This window comes from Cervus canadensis, chromosome 22, assembly GCF_019320065.1.
Source record: "Cervus canadensis isolate Bull #8, Minnesota chromosome 22, ASM1932006v1, whole genome shotgun sequence".
Classification (NCBI taxonomy): Eukaryota; Metazoa; Chordata; class Mammalia; order Artiodactyla; family Cervidae; genus Cervus; species Cervus canadensis.
Genome location: NC_057407.1, coordinates 11,351,301 through 11,375,821, shown reverse-complemented (window position 1 = coordinate 11,375,821; position 24,521 = coordinate 11,351,301). Strand labels below are relative to the sequence as shown.

The 24,521-nt window shown below is 43.4% G+C and overlaps 1 protein-coding gene across 1 annotated transcript in view; it reads right to left on the bottom strand.

The window, feature by feature from the left end:
* Positions 1 to 24,521, bottom strand: part of RAD54L2 (RAD54 like 2) — a 90,279-nt gene that overhangs the window by 21,919 nt on the left and 43,839 nt on the right. The window contains exons 3-10 of the mRNA XM_043441909.1: positions 6,836 to 7,037; positions 5,747 to 5,886; positions 5,154 to 5,270; positions 4,601 to 4,827; positions 3,628 to 3,810; positions 3,355 to 3,488; positions 1,699 to 1,895; positions 300 to 642 (exon numbers count right to left, since the gene is read on the bottom strand). Coding sequence (XP_043297844.1) covers positions 300 to 642; positions 1,699 to 1,895; positions 3,355 to 3,488; positions 3,628 to 3,810; positions 4,601 to 4,827; positions 5,154 to 5,270; positions 5,747 to 5,886; positions 6,836 to 7,037 — 1,543 coding nt within the window. The remainder of the gene's footprint in view (positions 1 to 299; positions 643 to 1,698; positions 1,896 to 3,354; positions 3,489 to 3,627; positions 3,811 to 4,600; positions 4,828 to 5,153; positions 5,271 to 5,746; positions 5,887 to 6,835; positions 7,038 to 24,521) is intronic.

Below are 24,521 nucleotides of genomic sequence, written 5' to 3'. Positions count from 1 at the left end.
TCTTGGCATGGTAGCTGTCTCTTGCTTCTCTCAGCAACTAAGGCAGATATCCCTAGGAACTTCACAGATTAACTTCTGAGAGATGCATTTCTGGGCCAGACTTTCAGAGACTGAGCTACTGGATATCCACCATCTATTACCTGCTCAGGAAAAGCTACTCAGTAAAAGCAGAGGTTTACTACTGCCCTACGAGCAAGGGGTCCTCCCACCATAACCACCTTCCCCCTTCAGGAAAGCCTCGAGGGGGGTCTGTTCCACCAGGACTCTCCAGAGATTGGGAAAATCCGAGGATGGCTCACCTCTGCACGAAGCCCTCCAGGAGGCTGTGCAGGACGTGGCTCCGGTAGCGCATGAGGCGGACGTCCTGAGGTGTGCTGTCAATACACTGTCCGTTCAGGATGGGGCGCTCAAACATGTTGCTGAACTCCTGCCGGGTGCCGAGGAAGTCAGGGCGCACGAAGTCCACCATGCACCAGTACTCGATGAGGTTGTTCTGCAGGGGGTACCCGGTCAGCACCACCCGGCGGCGGGAGCGAATGTTCTTCAGGGCCTGGGAGGTGCTGGCCTGGCAGTTTTTGATGCGGTGTCCTTCGTCACAGATCACCACATCAGGGCCAGGGCGGCATAAGGCCTTCTCAAACTCTAGGGAGGGAAGAGGATCCGGAGTAAGAGGGTGAGAGGGCTTGCTCTTAGTCAAGAATATGAGAAGGAGGGGTGCACCCTGGAGGAGACAGAAGAAATGAAGGAAGCAGGAAAGCAAGAGTCAGCCCCCAGTGGTGAAAGGGAGCCGGCCATTCCAGTTCCTGTGCATCTGGGGTGACACATGACCCTGGCCTACTGACTCTTGCAGTAAATATCCCTTTTCCCTCTTTCCTTTCCTTATTTTCTTTTCGCTTTAGGCTAAGAATAAAACTGAGTTGCATTTCTAGGGCTTACACCAATTAGGTAGCAGACGGCATGACTTTCAGAGTACTAGTCTAAAGGGTTAAAAATGCATATGGATGATTCTGATAGGAATAACCCAGACACTTCCACAGGCTCTCATCACTGTCTTGGCGCCACCTGAGAGCTGGCTGGTGGGAGTAACTAAAGGACAAGGTCTTCTTGGAGTTCCTTGCCACTCATTGCTAAATGTCAAAGTCAGCCACAGAAGCAGAGAAAACAGTATCTCATAGATGAAGAGATCTATGAAACGAGACAGCCTCTGAACCTTAAAAATACATTTTTCCCCCCAAATAGGCCAAGGCCCCTCAAACAAGAGAAGAGAGCTAGAACTATGAGAAGAATGGCTTTCACCAAAAATAAAACTGTGATAAATTCTTCTTTTATAAATTCACACAAACAATACTACTACTACTCTGTGTATTAGTAATTTAAATATATTGTCTTAATGCTGTCTCAGAACATTCTGGGAAGCGGTAAAGGGAGCAGCTGCTCTTCGAATCGTTCTGTGAAGACATAGGGGAGTCTTGCCCAAGCCAGTCTGTGGCCTGGCCGACACAGAATTCCACTGTCTGCAGAGAAAGCAGGACCTTCCAAGAGCCACTGGCCAGAGCCAGTCCTACCTCAGGGACCAGGATTTCTGGTTCATGACCACACGACTCATCAGTAATGCTCCCCGTGTGATTAGGTACGAGAGCAGACACTACTTCTTTTCCCCAAGTCACCCCCTAGAATATCCCCAGAGAGGCCACCCACCTCTTCGAAACTCCTGCTGTCGGTCTTCCTCATCCAGATCAATGATGACCGGGTGAGAACGTTTCTTGGCTTTCTTCGGTCTACCTGTGGCAAAGGATTTCTTCAGGGTGAGGAGCCTGTACATTTCATACCCCATCAGCAGCACCCCTCCCTCTGACACCCAATCAGCCATCACTTTGGCGCGAGCTGCCATTGTCCTGCAAGAGTGAACAGAAAGAACACATCATTGCTTCCCCGGCTCTGCAGGAAGAACTCCTCACAGTCAAAGCTGTGCTGGTGTACAGTCAGGTCCGTATCGCCACAGATTTCATGCGGCAGCATCACAGGGCTGGCCAGCTGCCCAAGGACTTTCCCGCCATCATAGACATACTAACTGCACTGAGGACAGACTAGGTCGCTGGTGATGGTTAAATAGCAAAAACCAGAAATTCAATGTAGCAAGTAAAAGTGACAGCCCCCTTAGATGTACACATTGTTGTTCAGACACCAAGTTGTGCCTGACTCTGAGACTCCATCGACTACAGCACACCAGGCTTCTCTGTCCTCCACTTTCTCCCAAAGTTTGCTCAAATTCACGTCCACTGAGTCAGTGATGCCATCCAATCATCTCATCCTCTGCCACTCCCTTCTCCTTCTGCCTTCCATTTTCCCCAGCATTAGGGTCTCTTCCAGTGGGTCGGTTCTTTGCATCAGATGGCCAAAGTGTACATGCATGACTATAATACTACATTTGAGGGAGAATTGCAAGTTACAATCATAATAAATACAAAGTAGTAAAAGCAAGGGCAACATTCTGCATTTCACCTGCCCAGGCCCTGGTGAATGAAGAGCCAAGGACACACAATAAAGGAAAAAGAATAGCTGAGACCAGATGCCACTCAGCACATCCCTCTCCTCCTGAACAATTGAGCTCTGGTTCTATTTCATTAACCGCACGTGGACTGACAGTCCTGAAATCTAGAAAAGAGCAGGTGATCAGTGACCTATGGAGCCACCCACAGTTTCTTCATTTTCATGTGTGTGACCAAACATCACAAAAGGTGACCTCCGCAGAAAAGAAAGTCTACTTTCTCAGTTATCCATATCAACAAGGGGAAAGGGTGGCATGGATAGCTGGTTTGGATCAGGATTAGGATACAGGTTTAAATTTCCCAAAAGCAGGCTGAATTTACGGAATGGAAATATAAATCACTATATTTAGATCCAAAACAAACAAACAAAAAAATGGTTTGCATCTTTTAAAGCTTGGAAGTTGTACCGTTAAGGGTCAAATATAGATTAGTGCTTATAAGAGGAGACTGATGGTTAGTTTTCTAATAAAAGATGAATGTAAAAGGTGAAAAGATAGAAGATGGAAAGTTTCATGCTATCATGTTGAACTGTATACGCATGGGAAAATGTGACCATGCACACAGATTTTTCAGGATATAAAAACATCTTCGAGCAGAATACAAAAATTTCTGTGCTACGTAACTCTGACTACTGAAAACCTAGGAAGAGAAAAAATGAGTAGCAAGAAGAGAGAGGGGGATACATCAAGAAACCAGAAGGAATCTGGGAGGACAAGGCACATACCCTGATAGACTGACTGCCTTGACTCCAGACCCTGGGAAAAAGTCTCAAAGGAAAAGGGCAGAGGGAGGGCAGGCCACCTACTTGTGCTCATCATTCAAGATGTGAACTTTAAAGAACCGAGGCTGGACTTCTTCAGGCTTATTGTCAGCTGGAAGGGCTTCAGGAGCTGGGAGCCACATGTTGAACTCTGCCAGCCAGTTCTGAAGAGTATTAACCTGTCAGAAAGTTAAGTCCAAAAAGGGTGTTTTAGGGAAGAAGCTCGGAGCTGAGCCTATCAGGCTTTTTAGTGCCAGTAAGGCATCACCCCAGAGCTCTGCAGAAGGGTGAGCAAGTGGTGCCCGCCCCAACACTCACCGGCACAATGGCAAGGACAGTTTTGGCTGGCGTGTGGCGGAAGAGAACGTCGACGAAGGAGATCACTTGCAAAGTCTTCCCCAGACCCATGCTGTGGGCGAGGATACAGCCAAAGCCACTACTGGTCTTAAATCTCTCCAGGGACTCAACCAGGTTATCATAGAGGAATCGGATCCCACCAATCTGACAGGGAACAAACACAGACAAATATCTTTGGCTGGCAAAGACCAAGGGTCTAGTTTACTTTCTTTGGAACTAGTCAAAGTTAAGTAAATGAGCAGACATTAGACCAGACAGCTGGTGTGAGTGGCTACAGAAGTTTCCCAGAACCCTGGCTTGTTTACTGACGGGTGACATTCTTCTTGGAGAAAACAGAGAAAAGCATTGACCTAGTATAGCACCCCATCTGGGGCAAGAATCCTGACTGCCAAACTCCTGCCTGGGTCTTTCACTCAGTCTGAGTCTGGCTGCCCTTGGTTGCTTACTTCAAGGCAGCCCATTCCATGAGGAGCAGCTCTTACTGTTAGAGTTCTTCTGCTGAGTCAACCTCTGCCTTCCTGGAGTTTTTATTCACTGGTCCTACTTCTGGTTCTGGGTCAACACAAACTGCTCTGAGCTCTCCTATCAGAAAGTCTCTCAGACTTCTGAGTCTCACACCTCTCCTGGAGCCACAAGTTCCCACCAAGGCACTACTCTTCAGAGAGTATCTTGATCAGTCATCTCACAGGAGGTGGCTCAAAATTATTAACCCAAGACATTAGCACCTTTTACATGACAGGGCATGTCTCAGGCTTGTCCCTTCCCACCCATCAGAAATCCTAAAGCATCAACATCTAGGAGGAAGAATCAATCAGTAGCTGCTCATGGTACCAAACAAGTACTTCACAGGCTGTGATGCTAACAACCGCCAGCAGGTGATGTCCACAGAAGGAAGCTGAAAGGAGACAGACAGGAGAATCCAGATTTACTGCACCTGATGAGGTTTCACCGCCCGTGCCAACTGAGGGGCCAGGAAGACATTCTCCTCCTCCGGAGGGTGGTTCAGGTTGACAAGGACCCGGCCCAGAGCATCACGCTGATTTAAGACGTCATTCACATGGGTGCCACCCTTCTCCTCTTCCTCATCCTCCTCACTGACAGACTCACTGCTGTCCACAATGTGCAGAGTATCCTCCTCTCCAGAGCTCAGTTCAATCACCTCTGAGACAGCCAACAAAGTAAAATGAAAACAAGGACTCAGGGAGCAGATATAATTCACTGCAACTTAAGGTAAGGGAGCATGGAAACAATGTTAGAACTTGTTACCATTCATAAAAATTTTGATTTTTAATTTTTCTCTCTTTCAGCTTCAAGTTAAAACAAGGGAAAAACTTATATTTACCAAGGAGACTCAGGGAAATCTGTCACGGTCAGACCCTAAACGGAATGAGGAAGGACGGAACTCTTTTCTATTTGGAGGTAAAGCCAATCTCTCAGGGTGAACACTGGGTCGGGAGGAAGGAGGGGCACCTCTGGCTCAGTCTTACCATCTCGACTGCTTTTTTCGTCCTCGCTGCCACTGCTACTGTCCAAACAAATGACTTCCTGGGTCAAGACCCGAGGAGGCAGTTGGGGACCATCGCTTGCTCTTAAGACAATTTCCTCTGGGGTGGAGGCGGGGGTGGGGAGATGGAAGAGAATGTCAAGACCACATTTAGCTGAAACATATTTTCCAAAATAATTTGCCCTCCTCTTCCTGTGTTGTTCTTAGGGGGACCATCCCCTGAGGAGACAAGTAGAGGACATCTTAAAAACCGCAACCCTCTTCCCAAATTCCGTTTTCTCTACCGGCTCTTACTTCTAGCACTCACCTGACCACTAGAAAATGTCCTAATCCTTTGGTACGTTAAGATCCAGAGTTATGGGGGAAAATCTAAATATCAATTTGAGGAAGTACATTTTTATCCATCTTAACTTTTCAAACGAGATCCTTCTGCTCGTATGCTTCTTAGAAAATGAATGGACTGAAAGGATTCCTGAGAGGCCACCATCTGATTCCAGTTCTGTCCTTGACACTGTGCGCACCGAGGGTCTCTCCTCCCCTGGGCGCAGGGCCCCTCCTGCCCCCTCCACGACTTACCGGGAAATAACTCAAGGGGGACGGTGGGAATGGGGGCTGCGTAATCCTTTCTCTGCTGCTCCAGGCGTTTCCTTCTTTCCAATTCTTCCTGTTGTGCTGCTTTGGTAACTGGCTCCAACTGATCCTCCCGGAGCAGCTTTCTAAACATTAAAATAAGAGCGAGCGCTTCAGTTCACTTGTGGTTGGGTAAGGTAATGTCAAGCTAAAGAGGGAAATCATCACTGCTGGGAGGAGAAGCCACATCAGTACCACTACACCCATGCAGCAGGTAAGGTTAAAAAAAAACAAAAAAAAAACCAGACACATAAATAGGACTTCAAGGCTCAGGTGCTTCTGGGCTAGTATGTTTTTCATTTTATTTAACGTTCTGACACATCACCCCACTGACTCATCTTGGTACCTAATAAATCAAGAGTGAAATAGAGTAATATGTGATCCACACAGCTGGAAAGCAGTACAAAAGACAGAGTTGATACATGGGGAAACAGGATTGTGGATGATTTTGCATCCTTATTTCCCAAACTCAGAGTATATTTCCAAGTTCTCATTCTGTTTATAAAAAAATGAGGGTAAAAGGAGAAAAATATCCTTTATCTTCTTTCAAAAGGAAAACTGTCATGGGTAGAAAAAAGGACTGCTGGGGATTTGGACATGAAGTTCACATCTGCTGATCTTTTAGGTTAAAGAAGAAGCCTTGGTTTGGACTAGACAATCCTCTTCCAACTGATGTTGAGTTCTGAGAAGACAAGAAATCAAACTCTTTTATCTCCTCGTATTTGGAAACATAAGAAAAAAAAATGAAGGAAGTAACAGACTCAACCAGAGCATCCTGTGGATGCTCCCCTGCCCTCCAGGGGTGGGGCATCCCCAGCAGTGCTCGGGTGCCACCTGCATCCCCTCTGCATCCTCAGATAGTCCAGACCCAGTGGTCCTGAGTTGCAGCTTCACTATTAATTGGGGCACATAGCCTACATTTTTCTCCTTGATAAACAGAACAGGTAAACAGAACTTGGTAAACTACCAACAGCCTTCAAATGAAGGTAGTATTTCTACTCCTTCCCTTCTCCTCTCTCCCAGAGCATAGCTCACCGTATGTTTCTTCTCATGTGGGAGGGTTTCTGAGCTCTCTTCTTTTTGGGGTCCTCAGAGGCAAGGCTCTTGCCTTGGTGGCGCCTAAGCTGCTCTGCAGGCTCAGACTGAGATGAGGTAGTTGAAGTGCACCGCGGTGGCTGCTGCCCATCTTCTCCCAGCTGGGCACACTCAGTACCACACATGTCTTCCAGGGATGGGTCTAAAGAGACAAATGGAAAGAGGTGCCAGGGATCAATTTCACTGGAGGAAAAGTGGGCTGATGCCAGACATGCTAGGGTCAGATCTCAGTTCAGCAACTTATTAGTGGGTGAGCTAAGAAAGCGAGTTACATTTCTCTGAACCTCAATGGACTTATCTATAAAATGAGGATAGTAATTTCCACACTTCAGAGCTGTTGTGAGGACTAAATAAAGGACATGCTTAAAACCAAGCCTGGCCCAGAGTAGGCTCACAACAAATGTGAGCCATCACTCTTGGTGTAATTTAGCACTATGTTCAGAGTGAGGAAGTGTCAGGGCCTCAAACCACCAGAAAGGGACATTGAGTTTCAAACACAGCTCACACTCACTTGTATGACTCTAAGCAAGTCTCATCTGGCCAACAGGGAGACCATTCCTCCCTTCAGTGCCTTAACGTGTTCATTCAATTCGCCACCCATTTAATGAGAGTTCACAACATGGCAGGTACTGTCCTAGATGCTTCAAGGAATATTTATAAGGTTCCTTCCCTTCCAGGAGTTTGTCTTCTAGACATTAAAAGGCAAGGTGTGCTAAATACCATTGCCACAGGAGGGGCAGAGCAACTCAAAGTTGAAGGTACCATATTTGAGCCAGAAGTAATTAGCTAAGCCAAGAATAATTATGTTAGGGTCACAGGAATATGAAAGGTACTATTTCATAGGATAATCACACAAGGAATTATATGGAAGGTAAAATGTAAGTGAGAACTTAAAAGATGAACAGAACGTCTAATGGTATATTATTGCCTTCAGGATGGGGGCCAAGTGGGAAGAAATTCCTGGCAGAGGGAATGTCATCTGTGGTACCGACCACCAGCAAGAACTGGGGTTGGGGTGGGAGGGTCTCTGTGCACACCCCTCTCCTCATCGGCTGAGCTGCATTCTGTTTGTGGGATGGGCAGGTCCTGCAGTCACTCAGACCTGTCCCTACACCTGCCAGAGCCTCCCAGATACAACCTCTACACAATCAAAAGGTCTCTCCCAAAGGTAAGAAGGGTTCAGAACAAGAGCAGAAGTGCTGAAACTTGGGTGCTCCAGTCCATGCCACTTGGCTCTCAGGCAGCAAGGACTCAGGAAGTCTGGCCTTTTGGTGGGATTGTTTCTGTTTGTTATTTTGGATCTACCAGTTTTCCACTGATGTCCTTTTTCTGCTACAATAGGATCCCATCTAGGATAGATACCACATTGCATTTAGCTTTCAATGTCTTTTCAGTCTCCCCTAACTGTGGCAGCCTATTCTGGCCTTTCATGTGCCGGGACCAGCCGGCAATGTGAACAAGTCCCGACCGCAGCAGCACGGAAGCCTGAGGAAAAGAAGCTGAAAGTAAAGGATGGGGTCGAGAGGGCTGAATGCTCTTTAGGCAAGTCAGCAACTTTATTGAGTAAAACAGCTACCTTTATACTAGTACAAGCAGAAAACATAGTCCATAAAAAATGCCATCTGGTGTTTGTCACATCAATACAATTCTTTGTCTTAAGTGATTGCAGAAGCTTACATCTTGTTTTTGGCATTCCCAAAATAAACTACTAAGTGAAGGTCACTACTACGTTTTTCTCAAGGAAGAACAAAGGAGACCCGGCAAATGTTTTACTATTTTATCATGGGGTGGCGGGACAGGGAATGGCCTCTTTCAAGGCCTTTCCCAGGGCCTTTTTGGGCCTTGAGCAGGCCGGCTCCCCGCATTCATGAACTTGATTTTCTCTTTTCTGCCCACATCATGTGGCTTGTGGGATCTTAGTTTCCCAACCAGGGATCGAACCCAGGCCCCAGCAGTGAAAGCGCAGAATCCTAACAACTGGACTACCAGGGAGCTCCTGACCTTGAAACATTTTTGAAGAATACTGGTCAGGTGGCTTTGTAGACTGTCCCCAGATTTCAATTTTTCTTATTAGTTTGGGGGTTATGACTTTTAGGAAAGAATATCACACAGATGAAGTACTCTTCTCATCACGTCTGATCAGGGTAATGATATCAACATGAGTTATTCCTGGTGACATTAACCTTGAAGTGGTGTTTACTGGACTTCTCCACTGTAAAGTTAGTATTTTCCCCCTCCCATACTTTATTCATAAGAGGCCAATCACTAAGCCCGGCCTACATCCAGGGGGAAGAAAATTACACTCCATTTCCTGGACGGAAGGGCATCAAAGGATTTCTGGACATATGTTAAAACCATATACAAAAAGAAAAAAAAAAAAGAACAGAGTTCAAACAAAAACCATAAACATACACAGACACATGTTTGGGGTGGGGGGATACTTTGAGAACACAAATATCTTCAAAAGTTTCATCCACTAATTTTAACATTCATCAGTGGATTCTACCTAGAGCAATCATTACAGTGGTGTTCTAACAGTGGTTTTCTATTTCCGTCTTTCCTTCCACATTTATTATCTGGAATTTTTCTGTAAGGGAGATTTGTCCCTTCTCCCTCATTTATATATTCAACATTAAAAAAATATATATCAGTATGGACTCAAGAAGAAACATTTAACCCTGCAGACTTTGGTAAAGAGAGGCCAGGGATGTCATATACCTCAATGAGTAAACCAGGAAGTGGATGCCCTCAAACTGAAAAAAGACATAGCATGGGTCATCATCCTATGAACTTAACCACCAAAGAATACCAAAGGGCCATCCCAGCAGTCAGTGATTTGAGTAAGAGAATCATGACTGTCCCAGATACTGCTACTGCTCACCTTACCCGGCCTGATGTAGCCCCTGGCCACTCTGATACCATTCTGGGTTCCTTATGGTCTCTTTCATGTTGATGCCAACTCCAGAACAGCATGGAGTTGGAAACTAATGTTTCCTAAGAGATAAGAGAGCAAATGGGCTCAGTATGGACACTGAAGCCGGACTCCTGGGCTGTAAACACAAGCTCTGACCCTTATTAAAACCTTTGTGTTCCTCAGTTATAAAAAGGGGATAATAACTGTAGTGTTATTCCTCAACCTCAGAGGATTGTGGCGATGATTATATGAGGTGGCCTAAATAAAGTGCTAGGACAATGCCTGGCATGCCGTAAACACCATATAAAACCGCTGCTACTTTTACTATGACTACCATTAGTCCAGGTACAAAGAATGGGTTTGATTTCTTCTCTTCTTTCTTTCCTACAATAATTCTACAAGGTGAATTTTGCTCCCCTCATTCTAGTCCTGCCCCCCCATTCTAAATATGATACATTGAAGCACTAAAAAGTTAAAAAGACTTGCCTAAAAAAAAAAAAAAAAACTTGCCTATGGGTATACAGAAAATAAGTAGAAAAACAGGAGCAGACAGTTAAAAGGATGAACTTTGTAGTCAGGCAACCCTGGTGGTAAATCTTGGCTCTGTCACTTATTAGCTCTGCGCTCATGAGGTCAACTTCTCTGAGCCATAGTTCACATTTGTAAAATGAAGATGTAAATAGTTCTCTCATGGAAAATATTATTCTTTACTAGTCTGCTGAACTCCATGGATCTTCATACTCCTACAATCACATTCAACAGTCTGGGAGCACACAGAGCTCTGGGCTTGGTCAGTCAAGCTGGGTAGCAGCATGTATTTGTGTGGAGACCTCAAACTTCAATTATACATCCTAATCAAACATCAGAAATAAGAAAGGAAAAGGAGAAGTAGAACTGACATATGCAAAGTGCATTTTGTGTTAGAAAATGAGTATTTCTTACAAAACACACACCCCATATTCTAAATCTTTCCACTTGACACTGCCACAAACCAGACACTGTTGCCTCTCCTGACCCTCGCTTTTAATTTAACCCAACATAAATCTGAGTATCTGCTATGTACCAGGCCCTGTGCCAAGGCACAATGGAGCGGTCCTCATGAGGAAACATGTACATACCTATACAGTGGAGCGCTTTATAGCAGTAACACCTGAGGAAAGGACACCTAATCCAGCCCTGCCTATCAGTGGTTAATGGGGGCACTTCCTCGGGAAAAGTGAGACCTAGGTTTAATCTAACAGAATGGATAAGCACCAGCTAGTAAAGGAAGAAAAGAACATTCTAGACAAAGGAGCATAAGCAAGAGGAATAGAGACTCTAACAAGGTGGAATGGTTAGGAAAGTACATGCAGTTCAACACTGGCTAAAGTGAATTAAGCAAAACCGCAGCAGGAGTGGCATTCCACCAACACTGTAGCTTGACCTACACACCAATTTCCACTCAGGGCTGGGTTGGCACACTCCAAGTTAGTGCTTTGCTGGGCCCTCTGACCTGGTTAGATAATGACCTTTGATGGTCTCCTGGCCTTAAGGCCTTTTGTTTTTGTTTCTATTTCACAAGCAAATTTGTTGAGTAACCACTTAGAGGAACAGCTGGAGGCAAGGTTAGAGAGGAGGCAGGATAGAGACAGAGCAGAGTGGGCAGGCAAAGGGTCTGAACTTCATATGCTGGGTAGTGCAAACTTGTTGCCAACTATTGTATTTATTTCTTCTGGTTTCTGCCTTGCAGAGTGGGCTGTCCCTGGGAGGGGGAAGAACAAACTGGATAGCCTTTGAATGTCACAAATTTACTACCTAACATTCCAACCTGTGAGGCCTGGCTGTGAATTTCTGTCTGGCATGGGTTGAGTGTAGCCAAGCACAGTAGCAATTTTCAAATGATCAAACACAGTGGATACAATTTTCATGAATAAAGAGTTCAGACACAGGTTTCCCCTTTCCTTTATACACAGGACACAGGTCTGAGTCAGTTTCTCACCACCTACCGTTCTTTGAATGAATCCTCAGCTTCTGTGTTCAACAACTACTGTTTGCTTGTTAAAGCGGCTTTAGTTTACAGATGTGCCCGGATGTGCTAGTATTTAAAGTCTGTGGTCATGGAAGTCAGTGTTTTACAACTGTTTCGTGACTGCTTCACAACACTTGCTGTGAAGCTTCTGGTTTCTATACAGCATTTTAACACATACCAGTGGTCCCCAACCTTTTTGGCACCAGAGACCAGCTTCGTGCAAGACAATTTCCCCATTGACCAAGTTGGAGGGGAGATAGTTTCTGGATGATCCAAGCATATTACATTTATTGTGCACTTAATTTCTATTATTTATCAGCTCTAACTCAGATTATCAGGCATTAGATCCTGGAGGTTGGAGACCCCTGATATACACTACATCTTGAACTAATTTTAATAATAAAACTGTTATTTCAAAATTAATAAAATTGATTTTCCCTGAGTCAAAATATAACTTTTCACTGTGCTCTTTTGTACCTTCTAAATATTGAACCGTGTGAATTTACAACCTACCCAAAACCATTAATTTCACTTTCAAAGAATAGCTCACCCCAAAATTCTAAAATATAATCCACTAAAAGTCACTGAGGAAAAAAGATTAGAGTCAACAAAGTAGAAGCATGTGCTTTGACAAAGGAAAATTAGTGTCTTCAGTGGTTTAAACGTCAGTGACTATTACCACCCAAGCTCAGGCTCATGGAATCAGATCTGGTGACAAATACCTCTGAACTTTCTCCCTCATGCAAGCCAGCTGTGAGCAGTAATCACTAAAGTTATACAAACACCAACAAACATTTACATAAGCCTCTCAGGAATGAGCTATAAACCCCACCATAACAAATATGATAGACAAATGAGTAGCTTTGGGGGGAAAAAAAACCAAAAAACCCTACATTTCACTCATAAGGGGTAAGGCACAAACACTTCCAGGGCCTTTTCTCCAGCTATTCCATTTCTTCTTTTGCCTCAATCTTATCTGTATAAAGAAAGATCAGTGGATTCCAAGTCTTACCACATACCTCCTGACATGATGTGGAAGGATATATATACAACACGACCTATGATGTATGTGTGTCCAAACACTGAACCTGAATCTGAAAACACCTAGATATCGCATTCCTAGTTTGCAAAAATACAGGGAACAAAGGACTATGTTAAACTTGATAAACAAGACCATATGGATGCAATCAGCAAAGTCTAGAAATGTGCAAAAGTACAGAACAAGTGAGTCCTTTTCTTCCATCAATAAACTGCAAGGGAAAAAAAACCCAAAAGAGGTAGGTCATATCTTAGGGACTTCATATGTTAGAGAACAGATTAAATATACTCTGAAGTTTTTATAGATAAAATCTTTAATAGATTTATTTTATAAGTAAATAAATTTTTATTTTATTGATAAATATTTATTTTTATTTACTTTTATTTATTTATCTTATAGATAAAATCTTCTATAGATAAAATCTTACAGTGTTAAGGAACTTCAGTTCAGTTCAGTTCAGTCGCTCTAACTCTTTGTAACCCCATGGACTGCAGCACGCCAGGCCTCCCTGTCCATCACCAACTCCAGGAGTTTACTCAAACTCATGTCCATTGAGTTGGTGATGCCATCCAACCATCTCATCCTCTGTTGTCCCCCTCTCCTCATGCCTTCAATCTCTCCCAGCATCAGGGTCTTTTCAAATGTGTCAGCTCTTCGCATCAGGTGGCCAAAGTATTGGAGTTTCAGCTTCAACATCAGTCCTTCCAATGAATATTCAGGACTGACTTCCTTTAGGATGGACTGGTTGGATCTCCTTGCAGTCCAAGGGACTCTCAAGAGTCTGCTGCAACACCACAGTTCAAAAGCATCAATTCTTTGGCGCTCAGCTTTCTTTATAGTCCAACTCTCACATCCATACATGACTACTGGAAAAACCATAGCTTTGACTAGATAGACCTTTGCTGGCAAGGTAATGTATCTGCTTTTTAATATGCTGTTTAGGTTGGTCATAACTTTTCTTCCAGGAGCAAGTGTCTTTTAATTTCATGGCTGCAGTCACCACCTGCAGTGATTTTGGAGCCCCCAAAATAAAGTCTGTCACTGTTTCCACTGTTTCCCCATCTATTTACCATGAGGTCATGGGGCCAGATGGATCTTAGTTTTCTGAATGTTGAGCTTTAAGTCAACTTTTTCACTGTCCTCTTTCACTTTCATCAAGAGGCTCTTTAGTTCTTCTTCACTTTCTGCCATAAGGGTGGTGTCATCTGCATATCTGAGGTCACTGATATTTCTCCCGGCAATCTTGATTCCAGCTTGTGCTTCCTCCAGCCCAGCATTTCTCATGATATACTCTGCATATAAGTTAAATAAGCAGAGAGACAATATACAGCCTTGACATACTCCTTTCCTGATTTGGAACCAGTCTGTTGTTCCATGTCCAGTTCTAACTGTTGCTTCCTGACCTGCATCCAGATTTCTCAGGAGACAGGTCAGGTGGTCTGGTATTTCCATCTCTTGAAGATTTTTCCACAGTTTGTTGTGATGCACACAGTCAAAGGCTTTAGCATAGTCAATAAAGCAGAAGTAGATGTTTTTCTGGAACCCTCTTGCTTTTTCAATGATACAACGGATGTGGCAATTTGATCTCTGGTTCCTCTGCCTTTTCTAAATCCAGCTTGAACATCTGAAAGTTCAGTTCAATACTGTTGCAGCCTGGCTTGGAGAATTTTGAGCATTACTTTGCTAGCGTGTGAGATGAGTGCAACTGTGCAGCAGTTTGAGCATTCTTTGGCATTGCCTTTCTTAGGGACTGGAATGAAAACTGACCTTTTCCAGTCCTGTGGCCACTGCTGAGTTTTCCAAATTTGCTGGCCTGTTGAGTGCAGCACTTTCAGTTTCACAGCATCATCTTTTAGGACTTGAAATTAGCTCAGTTGGAATTTCATCACCTCCACTAGCTTTGATCGTAGTAATGCTTCCTAAGACCAACTTGACTTCGCATTCCAGGATGTCTGGCTCTAGGTGAGTGATCACACCATTGTGATTATTTGGATCGTGAAGATCTTTTTTGTACAGTTCTTCTGTGTATTCTTGCCACCTCGTCTTAGCATCTTCTGCTTCTGTTAGGTCCATACCATTTCTGTCCTTTATTGTGCCCATCTTTCCATGAAATATTCCTTTGGTATCTCTAATTTTCTTGAAGAGATCTCTAGTCTTTCCTATTCTATTATTTTCCTCTATTTCTTTGCATTGATCACTGAGGAACTAATACTTCCAAAAAACCCAAGATAGGCAGCAACAGATGAAACAAGACTAGCCCTGTATTCATAATGACTAAAGGAACGTAGCAGGAAGAACAGAGGAAAACATACTTTAAGAGCAAAAGCAAAACCAAAAGTTGATTCTTTGAAGCATAAATGCTACCTCGTCAGAGAGCCACCATCGCCACAACCACCACACTGGCTAAAACAGACCCTTCCTGCCTACCCCTGGGGCTTATTCCCTTTTTTTATTGTTTACAAGATTCTTACCCAGATCTGAAGTTAGTAACCATTCAACACTTAACCTGTCTCCCCTTTTAGACTGTTGCTCCTTGAAGGCAGGGATTAATTCTGTCCATCTCATTCTCCAATGTATCCTTCAAGCCTAATAAAAATGCCAGCTGCCCAACAGATGCTCAATAAACGTATGCTGAATTTTTTTAAATGAGCCTGTTTTTATTTAAAAAAAAAAAAAAAAAAAAACTACTAGAGGAAAATACACATGAATAAAAAATCCACTGAAGTACATTAGTTCCTATTCAGTATGTTTATGTCCCATATTGTCAATACATCATCATTTACGAGCACACATTGAAGTTCTCTATAGACTAAGCTTTCCCTGACTCAATAAATGTCAAGAAAAGACAATATATTTGCCAATAAACGTTAAAAAGTTAAAAACACACACCAATATGTGATTCACTTTTAAAATAATCATGGAAGCCAGTTTAAGGGGGAAAAAAAATTCTCATCCTAGTTGCTCCTTGGGAAGAAATAAATCTTCACAGCATTGAAGCTAAAAGCAACTAGAGGATTCCAAATTAAACATCTTTTAAAGTGACATCTGAGATCAAGAGGACCAATATCACTCTCACTCCCTCATGAGAGACAACCTAAGGCATGAAGAAAAGAAATGGCCAGTCTTTCCACTGGGCTCTCATAGGGGAAGAGGACAACTGCTCATCGTTGTAAAAGATACCAAGACTGCACAGCAGTTCTCAGTCTCAGCACTGTGGACATCTGGGGATAGATAATCCTTTGTTGTTGGAGGCTCTCTTGTGCATTGTTAGAATGCTCAGCAGCATTCCCACCACCTCCATCCACTAGATTCTAGTAGCACCTTCCCAGTTGTGACAACCACAGAACATTGCCAACTGTCTCCTAGAAGGCTAAATCACTCCCTGTGGAGAACCACTGCTTTTAGCATAAAGTCAAATCACTGAAGAAACAGTTATTTGTAAGCACAATGACACCTCTTTCCAACCCATCTGAAATTCTAGCTCTGTGCTGCTGACAGATTTGATTTTGACTCTACTCAGCATGATGATGAAAATTTTAGGCCATCTCTGCAACCACAGGCAAGAATTACCAAATTCTCAGCAAATCGGTCACAAAGCAGGTACTTCTGAGCAAAGGCAGAGAGAAGACTAAGGTGAAAACCATGAAGAATTCTAGTTTAGTTTCTGAATAAGATATAGAGAGCTAATGAGAAAACATAAAGTGAATATTCGGCTTTACTAAATATCTTACAGACAAGGTAATGTCTAGAATAATTTCACAAAACCAAATTTTAAAAATCTAAATTAAACCCAAGGATGCTGATGGAAACCACATTCTGATCTTTAAAATTTGCCTCTCCTATGTCTTCTCACTTTTACACTCATGAAATAAAAGACGATCAAACAATATGAAAGACTGCTTAAAATTACAATAAACTACAATAAAATTACAGAATTTTTTTTTAACAACAAAGAGCACTGTGAGCAACACTGAGATAAGTCACAGACCAGATGCTATTAACGACATAAATAGTAAAGAATCAGTATATCCAGAATACTTACACAAACATTTAAACATGAAAAGCATCATTACCACAGTCAAAACTGGCATCATTACTTCAGAAATCTGAGCTGACTCTTGAACTATTCCCTGGCTTTCTGCACTCACTCAACTTCATTATTCCATATTCCAAGAAAACATCCACTAACGTTCTATGGCTTTATGCCAAACACGAATGCTGAATTACGTACTCAGCTTGACTTCCCCCATTCCTTCCATCCCCCAGAATTCCACCAGCAACCCCACACCCAGCCACTGTCACACATTAAGAAGGGAAACTCTGCTGCTGCCCGAGGAACAGAAGGTGGAGAGAGAGCCAACTCCTGTCTGGAAATGGCTGCCGTTCTTGAGGAGCCACACACCACCCGAGGCACCTGGTGACTGTGGCGGCCGGCAGCCTGCAGCCAGCTTCCTGAGGAGACAGCCCTTCCTTCCAGACTCTGCCAAAGGCCTCAAGAGACAACAGGCTAGTCACTCTTTCTCCAAGAGTCTCTCAACTCTCTAGTAACAATTAAAAAAAGAAATGGGATAGGCATTAAGAAGAGAATGAAATTCTGCCATTTGCAACAACATGCATGGACCGGAGGGTATCAAGCTTAGTGAAATAAGTCAGACAGAGAAAGACTAATACTGTATGTTATCACTACTATGTGGAATCTAAAAAATAAAACAAACTAGTAATTTAACAAAAAAGAAACTCACAGATACAGAAAACAAACCAGTGGTTACTAGTGGGGAGAGAGAAGGGGCAGGGGGGCAAGATAGGGGTAGGGAATTAGGAGGTGCCAGTCACTATGTATAAAATAAATAAGCTACAAACATATATGGTACAGAACAGGGAGTATAGGCAATGTTTTGTAACTATAAATGGAGTACAATCTATAAAATTTTTGAGTCACTATGTTATATACCTGAAACTAACATAATATTGTAAATCAACTACATCTCTGTCTAAAAAAAAAAAAAAGAAAGAAATTGGCTAGGGATATAAATGGGAAAACAGAGGCAATAATTTTTTTTTTTTTTTCTTGTTTCCCAAAGTATGAGCAATCCAAACAGGAAAAATAAGAAGAGAATTAAAGACTCAAGCAAATTACTCCTGGAAACTTAAGAATCACTAAACGGCCAGTCCTTTCTGCACCTGCATTCAGCACTATGGGGGAGTAAAGTGGATCTGTATGCTGCAACTGCTTGATAGGTGTCAGGGCTAGAGTTGGTTCAAGAACCATGTCAGTCCATGCCAGCCAGGCTCCCTGCTCTTCTGGAGGGCTCCAACTGGCAGTCTCTCTCAGGGAAGCTAGCAGACAATCTCCTGGCATCTCCAGTGAACCTGAGGGCCGAGAGTTAACAGGACCTCGCACCCACAAAGTGAGGATTTAGGGAGAGGAATGAAGAGAACAAGCCTGCCTGCAACTTCGGGGGACTGCAGCCCTTCCCTCTGGAGTTCAGGCAGGTAAAGCCCCGCATTCTCCTCCTGGAAATCCATTTAGAATGGTGACGGAAGCACAGAACAACACGCAAATCTTCCTATATGTGCAAACTCCACTAGGGCCCCCTATAAGAGTATCCACAACAAACAAGAGGAAAACAGGGCATACCTGCTGTTCCTTTTAAGAGGGAATGGGCAAAGTGTAACACCAGCTCAAATTCTGCTACTTTTATTTGAGAGAGGACATAGGTATACACACTAAGGTGATCATCTTCTGAAATCTGTTACTGTTGTATCTGTTAAGTCCAAGACAGTAGAAGACAGTAAAACTGGTCCTATGAACAAACAAAAGCTTCCCCTGTGAGAGTACAGTGGAAAGGCGGGGGCGTGAAATCCATATAACTCAGTTTATTTTTTCATTCTACTGATGAATGCTTTGAAGTACTGAGGCATGACCAACACACACACACACACACTTCCCAGAAGGATTCAGTAGCTGAGAAAGGGCTGGACACACACACACACACACACACACACACACATTTCCCAGAAGGATTCAGTAGCTGAGAAAGGGCTGGACACACACACACACACACACACACACACACACACACACACACACATTTCCCAGAAGGATTCAGTAGCTGAGAAAGGGCTGGACACACACACACACACACACACACACACACACACACACACACACATTTCCCAGAAGGATTCAGTAGCTGAGAAAGGGCTGGACACACACACACACACACTTCCCAGATACACACACACACACACACACACACACACACACATTTCCCAGAAGGATTCAGTAGCTGAGAAAGGGCTGGACACACACACACACACACACCAACACCCACACACACACACACATTTTCCCAGGAGGATTCAAGTTAGTGAGAAAGGGCTTGGACACTACACACACCACACACACACCCACCACATAGTTTCCCAGAAGGATTCAGTAGCTGAGAAAGGCTGGACACAACACACACACACACACACTTCCCAGATAACACACACACACCACACACACACACAACACACCACACATTTCCCGAAAGGATTCAGTAAGCTTGAGAAAGGCTGGACACACACACACACCCACACACACACGTTTCCAAAGGATTTCAGTAGCTGAGGAAGGGCCCTGGACACAACACACACCACACACACACACACACACACATACACACCACACACATTTCCAGGAAGGATCAGTAGCTGAAAAGGGCTGGACACACAACACAACACAACAAACACACACACACACACACCACACATTTCCCTGAAGGATTTTCATAGCTGAGAAAGGGCTGGGACACACTACAACACAACACTTCCCAGATACACCACACACACCACAACAGCACACACACACACACATTTCCCAGAAGGATTCAGTAGCTGAGAAAGGGCTGGACACACACACACACACACACACATTTCCCAGAAGGATTCAGTAGCTGAGAAAGGGCTGGTCTTCCACAAGCAGAGCATCAGACATCATGCTGGGAAAGCAGAGCAGGCAAGAGAGAAGTAAGGTACCTTTACAAACTCCCAAAACTAGAGAATGCTGCTCCAGCACAGAATTTCCTCCACAAAACGCATTCACATATAATTGAAACAGTTAAACGATTCCCATCAGACTCTTAATAATGATAACAATTTCTGATTTGAGAGCAGAATACAAGGTAGGTTGAGGAGCGGATGCTGTGGAGGTCAGGGTTCAACTATCAGTTCCCACACCCCAGAGAGCAGCATTTAAACTCATGCCTTGGCAAAATAATAAACTATTTTGCATGTCACTGACCTCCTGGACTGTCTCATTAACTTAAACTTTAAATGTTAACCCTATGAATGCAAAAGGCTGGAGAGTCAACTCAGACAAAGACAGATAAAGCACTTTCTGACCACATTAAAAATAAGATAAATCTTAAAAAAAAAAAAAATTTCCTTAGGGTCACAGAAAATGCAAAGACAATATGCATCTATCTGGTAGCACACTGAATCTTTGCTTCCTGATTAAAAGACCAGCTGGAACATAAGTACAACATCTCTAATCTGGAGGAGCACTCAGCAGTGGCTCTCCCAGGACCTTTCACTCCACAGGGGAAAGACTCTATAGATCTCTACCATATATGATCACTGTTGATGATAAAACCTCTCCTCTCCTCATCTTCAAACACAAATTCTGTGCCTAAAGAAGTTACCTAAATATCCCACTTGGCTTCCCTCCATACCGTTGTACTCCCTGGTCTGGATTCTGACACCAGACTCCAAAGGGTCTCCCTGCCTCTGATTACTCCCACTTCCATACACACGACAAAAAGAGAGCTTTCTGAATCTGACCATGTTACAGTCTCCACCCACCCAGGATCTCCTAAAATACCTTAAAGCTGTCCCTTCTACCCACAGGATATAGTCTAAAACACTTAAGGTCTTCCCTGATTGCTAGCATCCAGCCTTCCTTCTGACCACCAAGTGCTTCCTCCAACACCTGTACCCACACACCCTCCACTGCCTACCCTCTAGCCTCAAAAGTACAGTGCTCTCGAGATCTCAGGCCTTGGCTGAGGCTGTGTCCCTCTTTCCCCACCTCTTCATCTAACAGTTTTGTGTTAGATTCTAATGACTTACTTCTTTCTAACCCATAGCCTCTTTTGGGTCCCCACTTAAAGGTTAGCCTCCAGAAGGCCCCCTCTAGGTTTCTTCCTTTTTATTTCAGCATGTGCCCAACTGCTAAGCTATAGTGTCTGTCAACATAGCTGCAGAGAGAAAGTTAATAGCTGCCGCTGTCTCTCTTGGTAAGCTGCTCAGGGAACTTCATTTAAGCCTGGCACGTTCTGCTTCTGTATTCTAAACTGGACCAAAGATTATTTGAACACTTCACGAGATGATTAAAAAAATACTGAAAAACCTTCTCTTCCAGAGGGTTACTGGGTAACTCTGAAGTCGGGGCAGGCACGGTAACTGGGGAATAACTGTAGTTCCAGCACAGGTCTGTGGTGAGTCTGCTAGATATGCACCCCACCCCATGTCCCGTCATACCCAAGTCCATCTAAAACGGTGCTGGTCACTAGCTCTGCTCCCAGAAGCACTGGGGCCCAGCCTACCTGCAATGCTTCTTATCTTTTGGCTAGATTTATTCATGTTACCAATATTACTCATTCAGTCCTCAAAATGGTAAATACAAGATACTACAAATCTTCCCATTGTACAGATGAAAAAAAACTTCCTTCACAAAGCTATTAGTTTGAACTCAGGTGGCTGATCTGGCTCCAGAGTCCCTGCTCTTAGCCACCACCCTGCACAATTCCCCCTGTACTCCCATTCCCCTTAAAGTTATAAAAGAAGAAAACAGAGTTCAGAAGGAGTCACATATGTACTGTGCCTTGATTTACAACAAAGAATAACACAAAACTCTAATGCAGAGTAGATCAATTAACCATATTGGTGGGGGATGGGGTGAATGAAGCGTGGCTCTAACTCATACCACACAGAAATCAATTCCAGATGTATCCGAGACTTAAAGGTGACGGTAAACATGAAACGTCTAGAAGACAACAGGAGAATATCTTCATGACCTTGGGGCAGACAACTATTTCTTATACAAAGCACAAAACAAAAAGGGGAAAAAATGATAAATTTGACTTCATTAAAATTAAAGCATCTACAGATCAAAAATACAATTTAAAAAAGATTATAAGACTGCAAAAAATACACAACTAAGAGAGTGAAAAACCAGGCAATATAAACGGGGAAGGTGTGTCATGTGTATATATCAAAAAGACAACCAGATATAAAAAATTCCTATAAACCAACTAAGAAATTTGTGAAAGAAAGAAAAATGGTAGAAAACATGGGTTCAGGCACTTTACAAAAGTGAAAATGATCGTAAGCATGTGGAAAAGAGCTCAACACCTGAAGTAATTAGGAAAATGCAAATTAAAACCACAATCAGATACCGCCCCCCCTCCCCCAAGCCCTTGGATTGAGGGGAAGGAATGTTAAAGGCCCTACAAAATCACTCTGAACAACAGGGTCAAGGTCTGACATGTTTTCCTAATGCAGGTTTACAAAACAGCCCCGCCCCCAGCACGCTCAAGCTCTCTGCCCCTTTGTGTCCCTAAGCCTAGCACACAGAAAGGAAGGACAGCAACAAGTACCAAAATCAGCACTGCTTCATTTCTAACACGGAGGTCATCTAAATACTGACACAAGCTATGCTGAAAAATCAGTCCAACAACAGATATCCAAGTCTTCTCCGACAAAAGTGACACGCTTCTGGGGAAGAAAAGGAAGATAGAAATACAGAATACAAAGATCTAGCTTGAGGGACTTCCCTGGCGGTCCAGTGGTTGGGACTTGGTGTTTCCACTGCAGGGGGTGCAGGTTTGACCCCTGATCTGGGAACTAAAATCCCACAAGTCATGTACTGCAGCTAAAAAAAAAAAAAAAAGATCTGGCTTGAATCTGTAATTTAAGGAATGCTGCTCGTCATCTATGTTGAGAACAAAACGCTGAAATGCAATAGAATGTTCTATTAACACTGTCTTGTCTGTTTTGGTGCACTCAGTTGCATGGTCTAACTGCTCCCATAGGCTGATGCACAGCCCTTTTCTCTATTTCAGTGATTCCTCTTTGTTCCTAAAAACATGCCTTCCCTTCCCCGTCTTCATCCAGAATAAGAGAACAACAGATCTAGAATTCAGGTTGCAAACTTTTCATTTTTTGGAAGAGAACCTAAAGGCTCAGCAAGGACTTTCCCAGGATCACAGAGGTGTAGATGAAGACTGCTTTGCCTGGTGGGGTGCTCCTCTCTATCACACACTAGAGTGCTGCGGCAAAGGCTTCCCAAGACCACAATGACAGCTTGGCTTTAGCCAGTATGGACTGCCACCTGTCTCTCCTGCACCATCAGTTTCTCCTTCCCAACCTGATCAGACCCACTGGCAAAAAGTAAGTTTAAAAGATAAAACCCGTTCTCCTCCTGTTCTGGTCTGAGCCCCTATCACTGCACTGAAATTGATTATTAGGGCACAAGGACCCCCACAATGCTAAATCCAATGTCAATTCTTAGTCCTCATACTACTAGGACCATTGGTTGCCTTATCTAACACAATTGATCACTTCCTCCTTGAAATGATTTTTTTTTTTCTATCTGGATCCCATAACATTTTCTCTTGGGTCTTCTACTACTTCAGTGGCCATTTCTTTTCAGTCTTCTCTTCTCAATCATCCTCATTTCCTCCCCACTTCTGTTGTCAAGTGCTTAGTTGCTCAGATCATTTCTCTTATTCCTGAAATAATCTTATCCTTTCCTGTGATTTAGGTACCATTCATATACAGATATGCCCCACTTTTTTTTTTTAATATCCAACATAGAGTTCTCCTCTGAATTTCAACTCAATAGTCTAACTGACCTGTGGACATTTCAACTTGGAGGCATAAGACATGTCAAACTTAACATGTTTCTCCAAAACCAAACTCCTGTCTGTCCTCAATCTGTGCCTTGCCCCTGATCTTCCTAACCTTAGAAAATGGCATCTTCAACTAGTTCAATAAAAACTTGGAATCCATCCCTAGCTCCCCTCTTACTCTGACACAGTCTATATCTATTTCATTAACCAATTCTCTTGACTCCATCTTCAAAACATACCCAGAATCCAACTACTTCTACCAACTCCACCAAGCCATCATCCTTCCTGCCTTGAATTTTGCAATATCTTCCTAACTGGTCTCCCTGATGTTGCCCTCATCTCTGTAACAGTCTGTTCCCTACACATCAACCAGTGATCATTCCTCTGTTCAAACCCTGCAATGGCTCCCATCTCACAGAATAAGGCCCCACACATAAGCCTCCCTCATTACTAATCCTCCCCAACACAGTAGTACCTCTGCTACAATGAACCTATACTGACACATCCGTGTCACCCAGAGGCCACAGTTTACATTAGGGTTCACTCTTGATGTTGGACAAATGTGTAATGACATGTATCCACCATGGTAGACCATACAGAGCAGTTTTACTGCCCGAAAAATCCTCCGTGCTCCACAGATTCATCCCTCCTCGCCTTCAAACCTCTGGTAACAACTGATCTTTTTACTTTTATTTTTTAAAATAAAAACTTAGAAAAGTAAAAATGAAATGCCATGGAATTATGAAACAATTCTGGTTTTGAAAAAT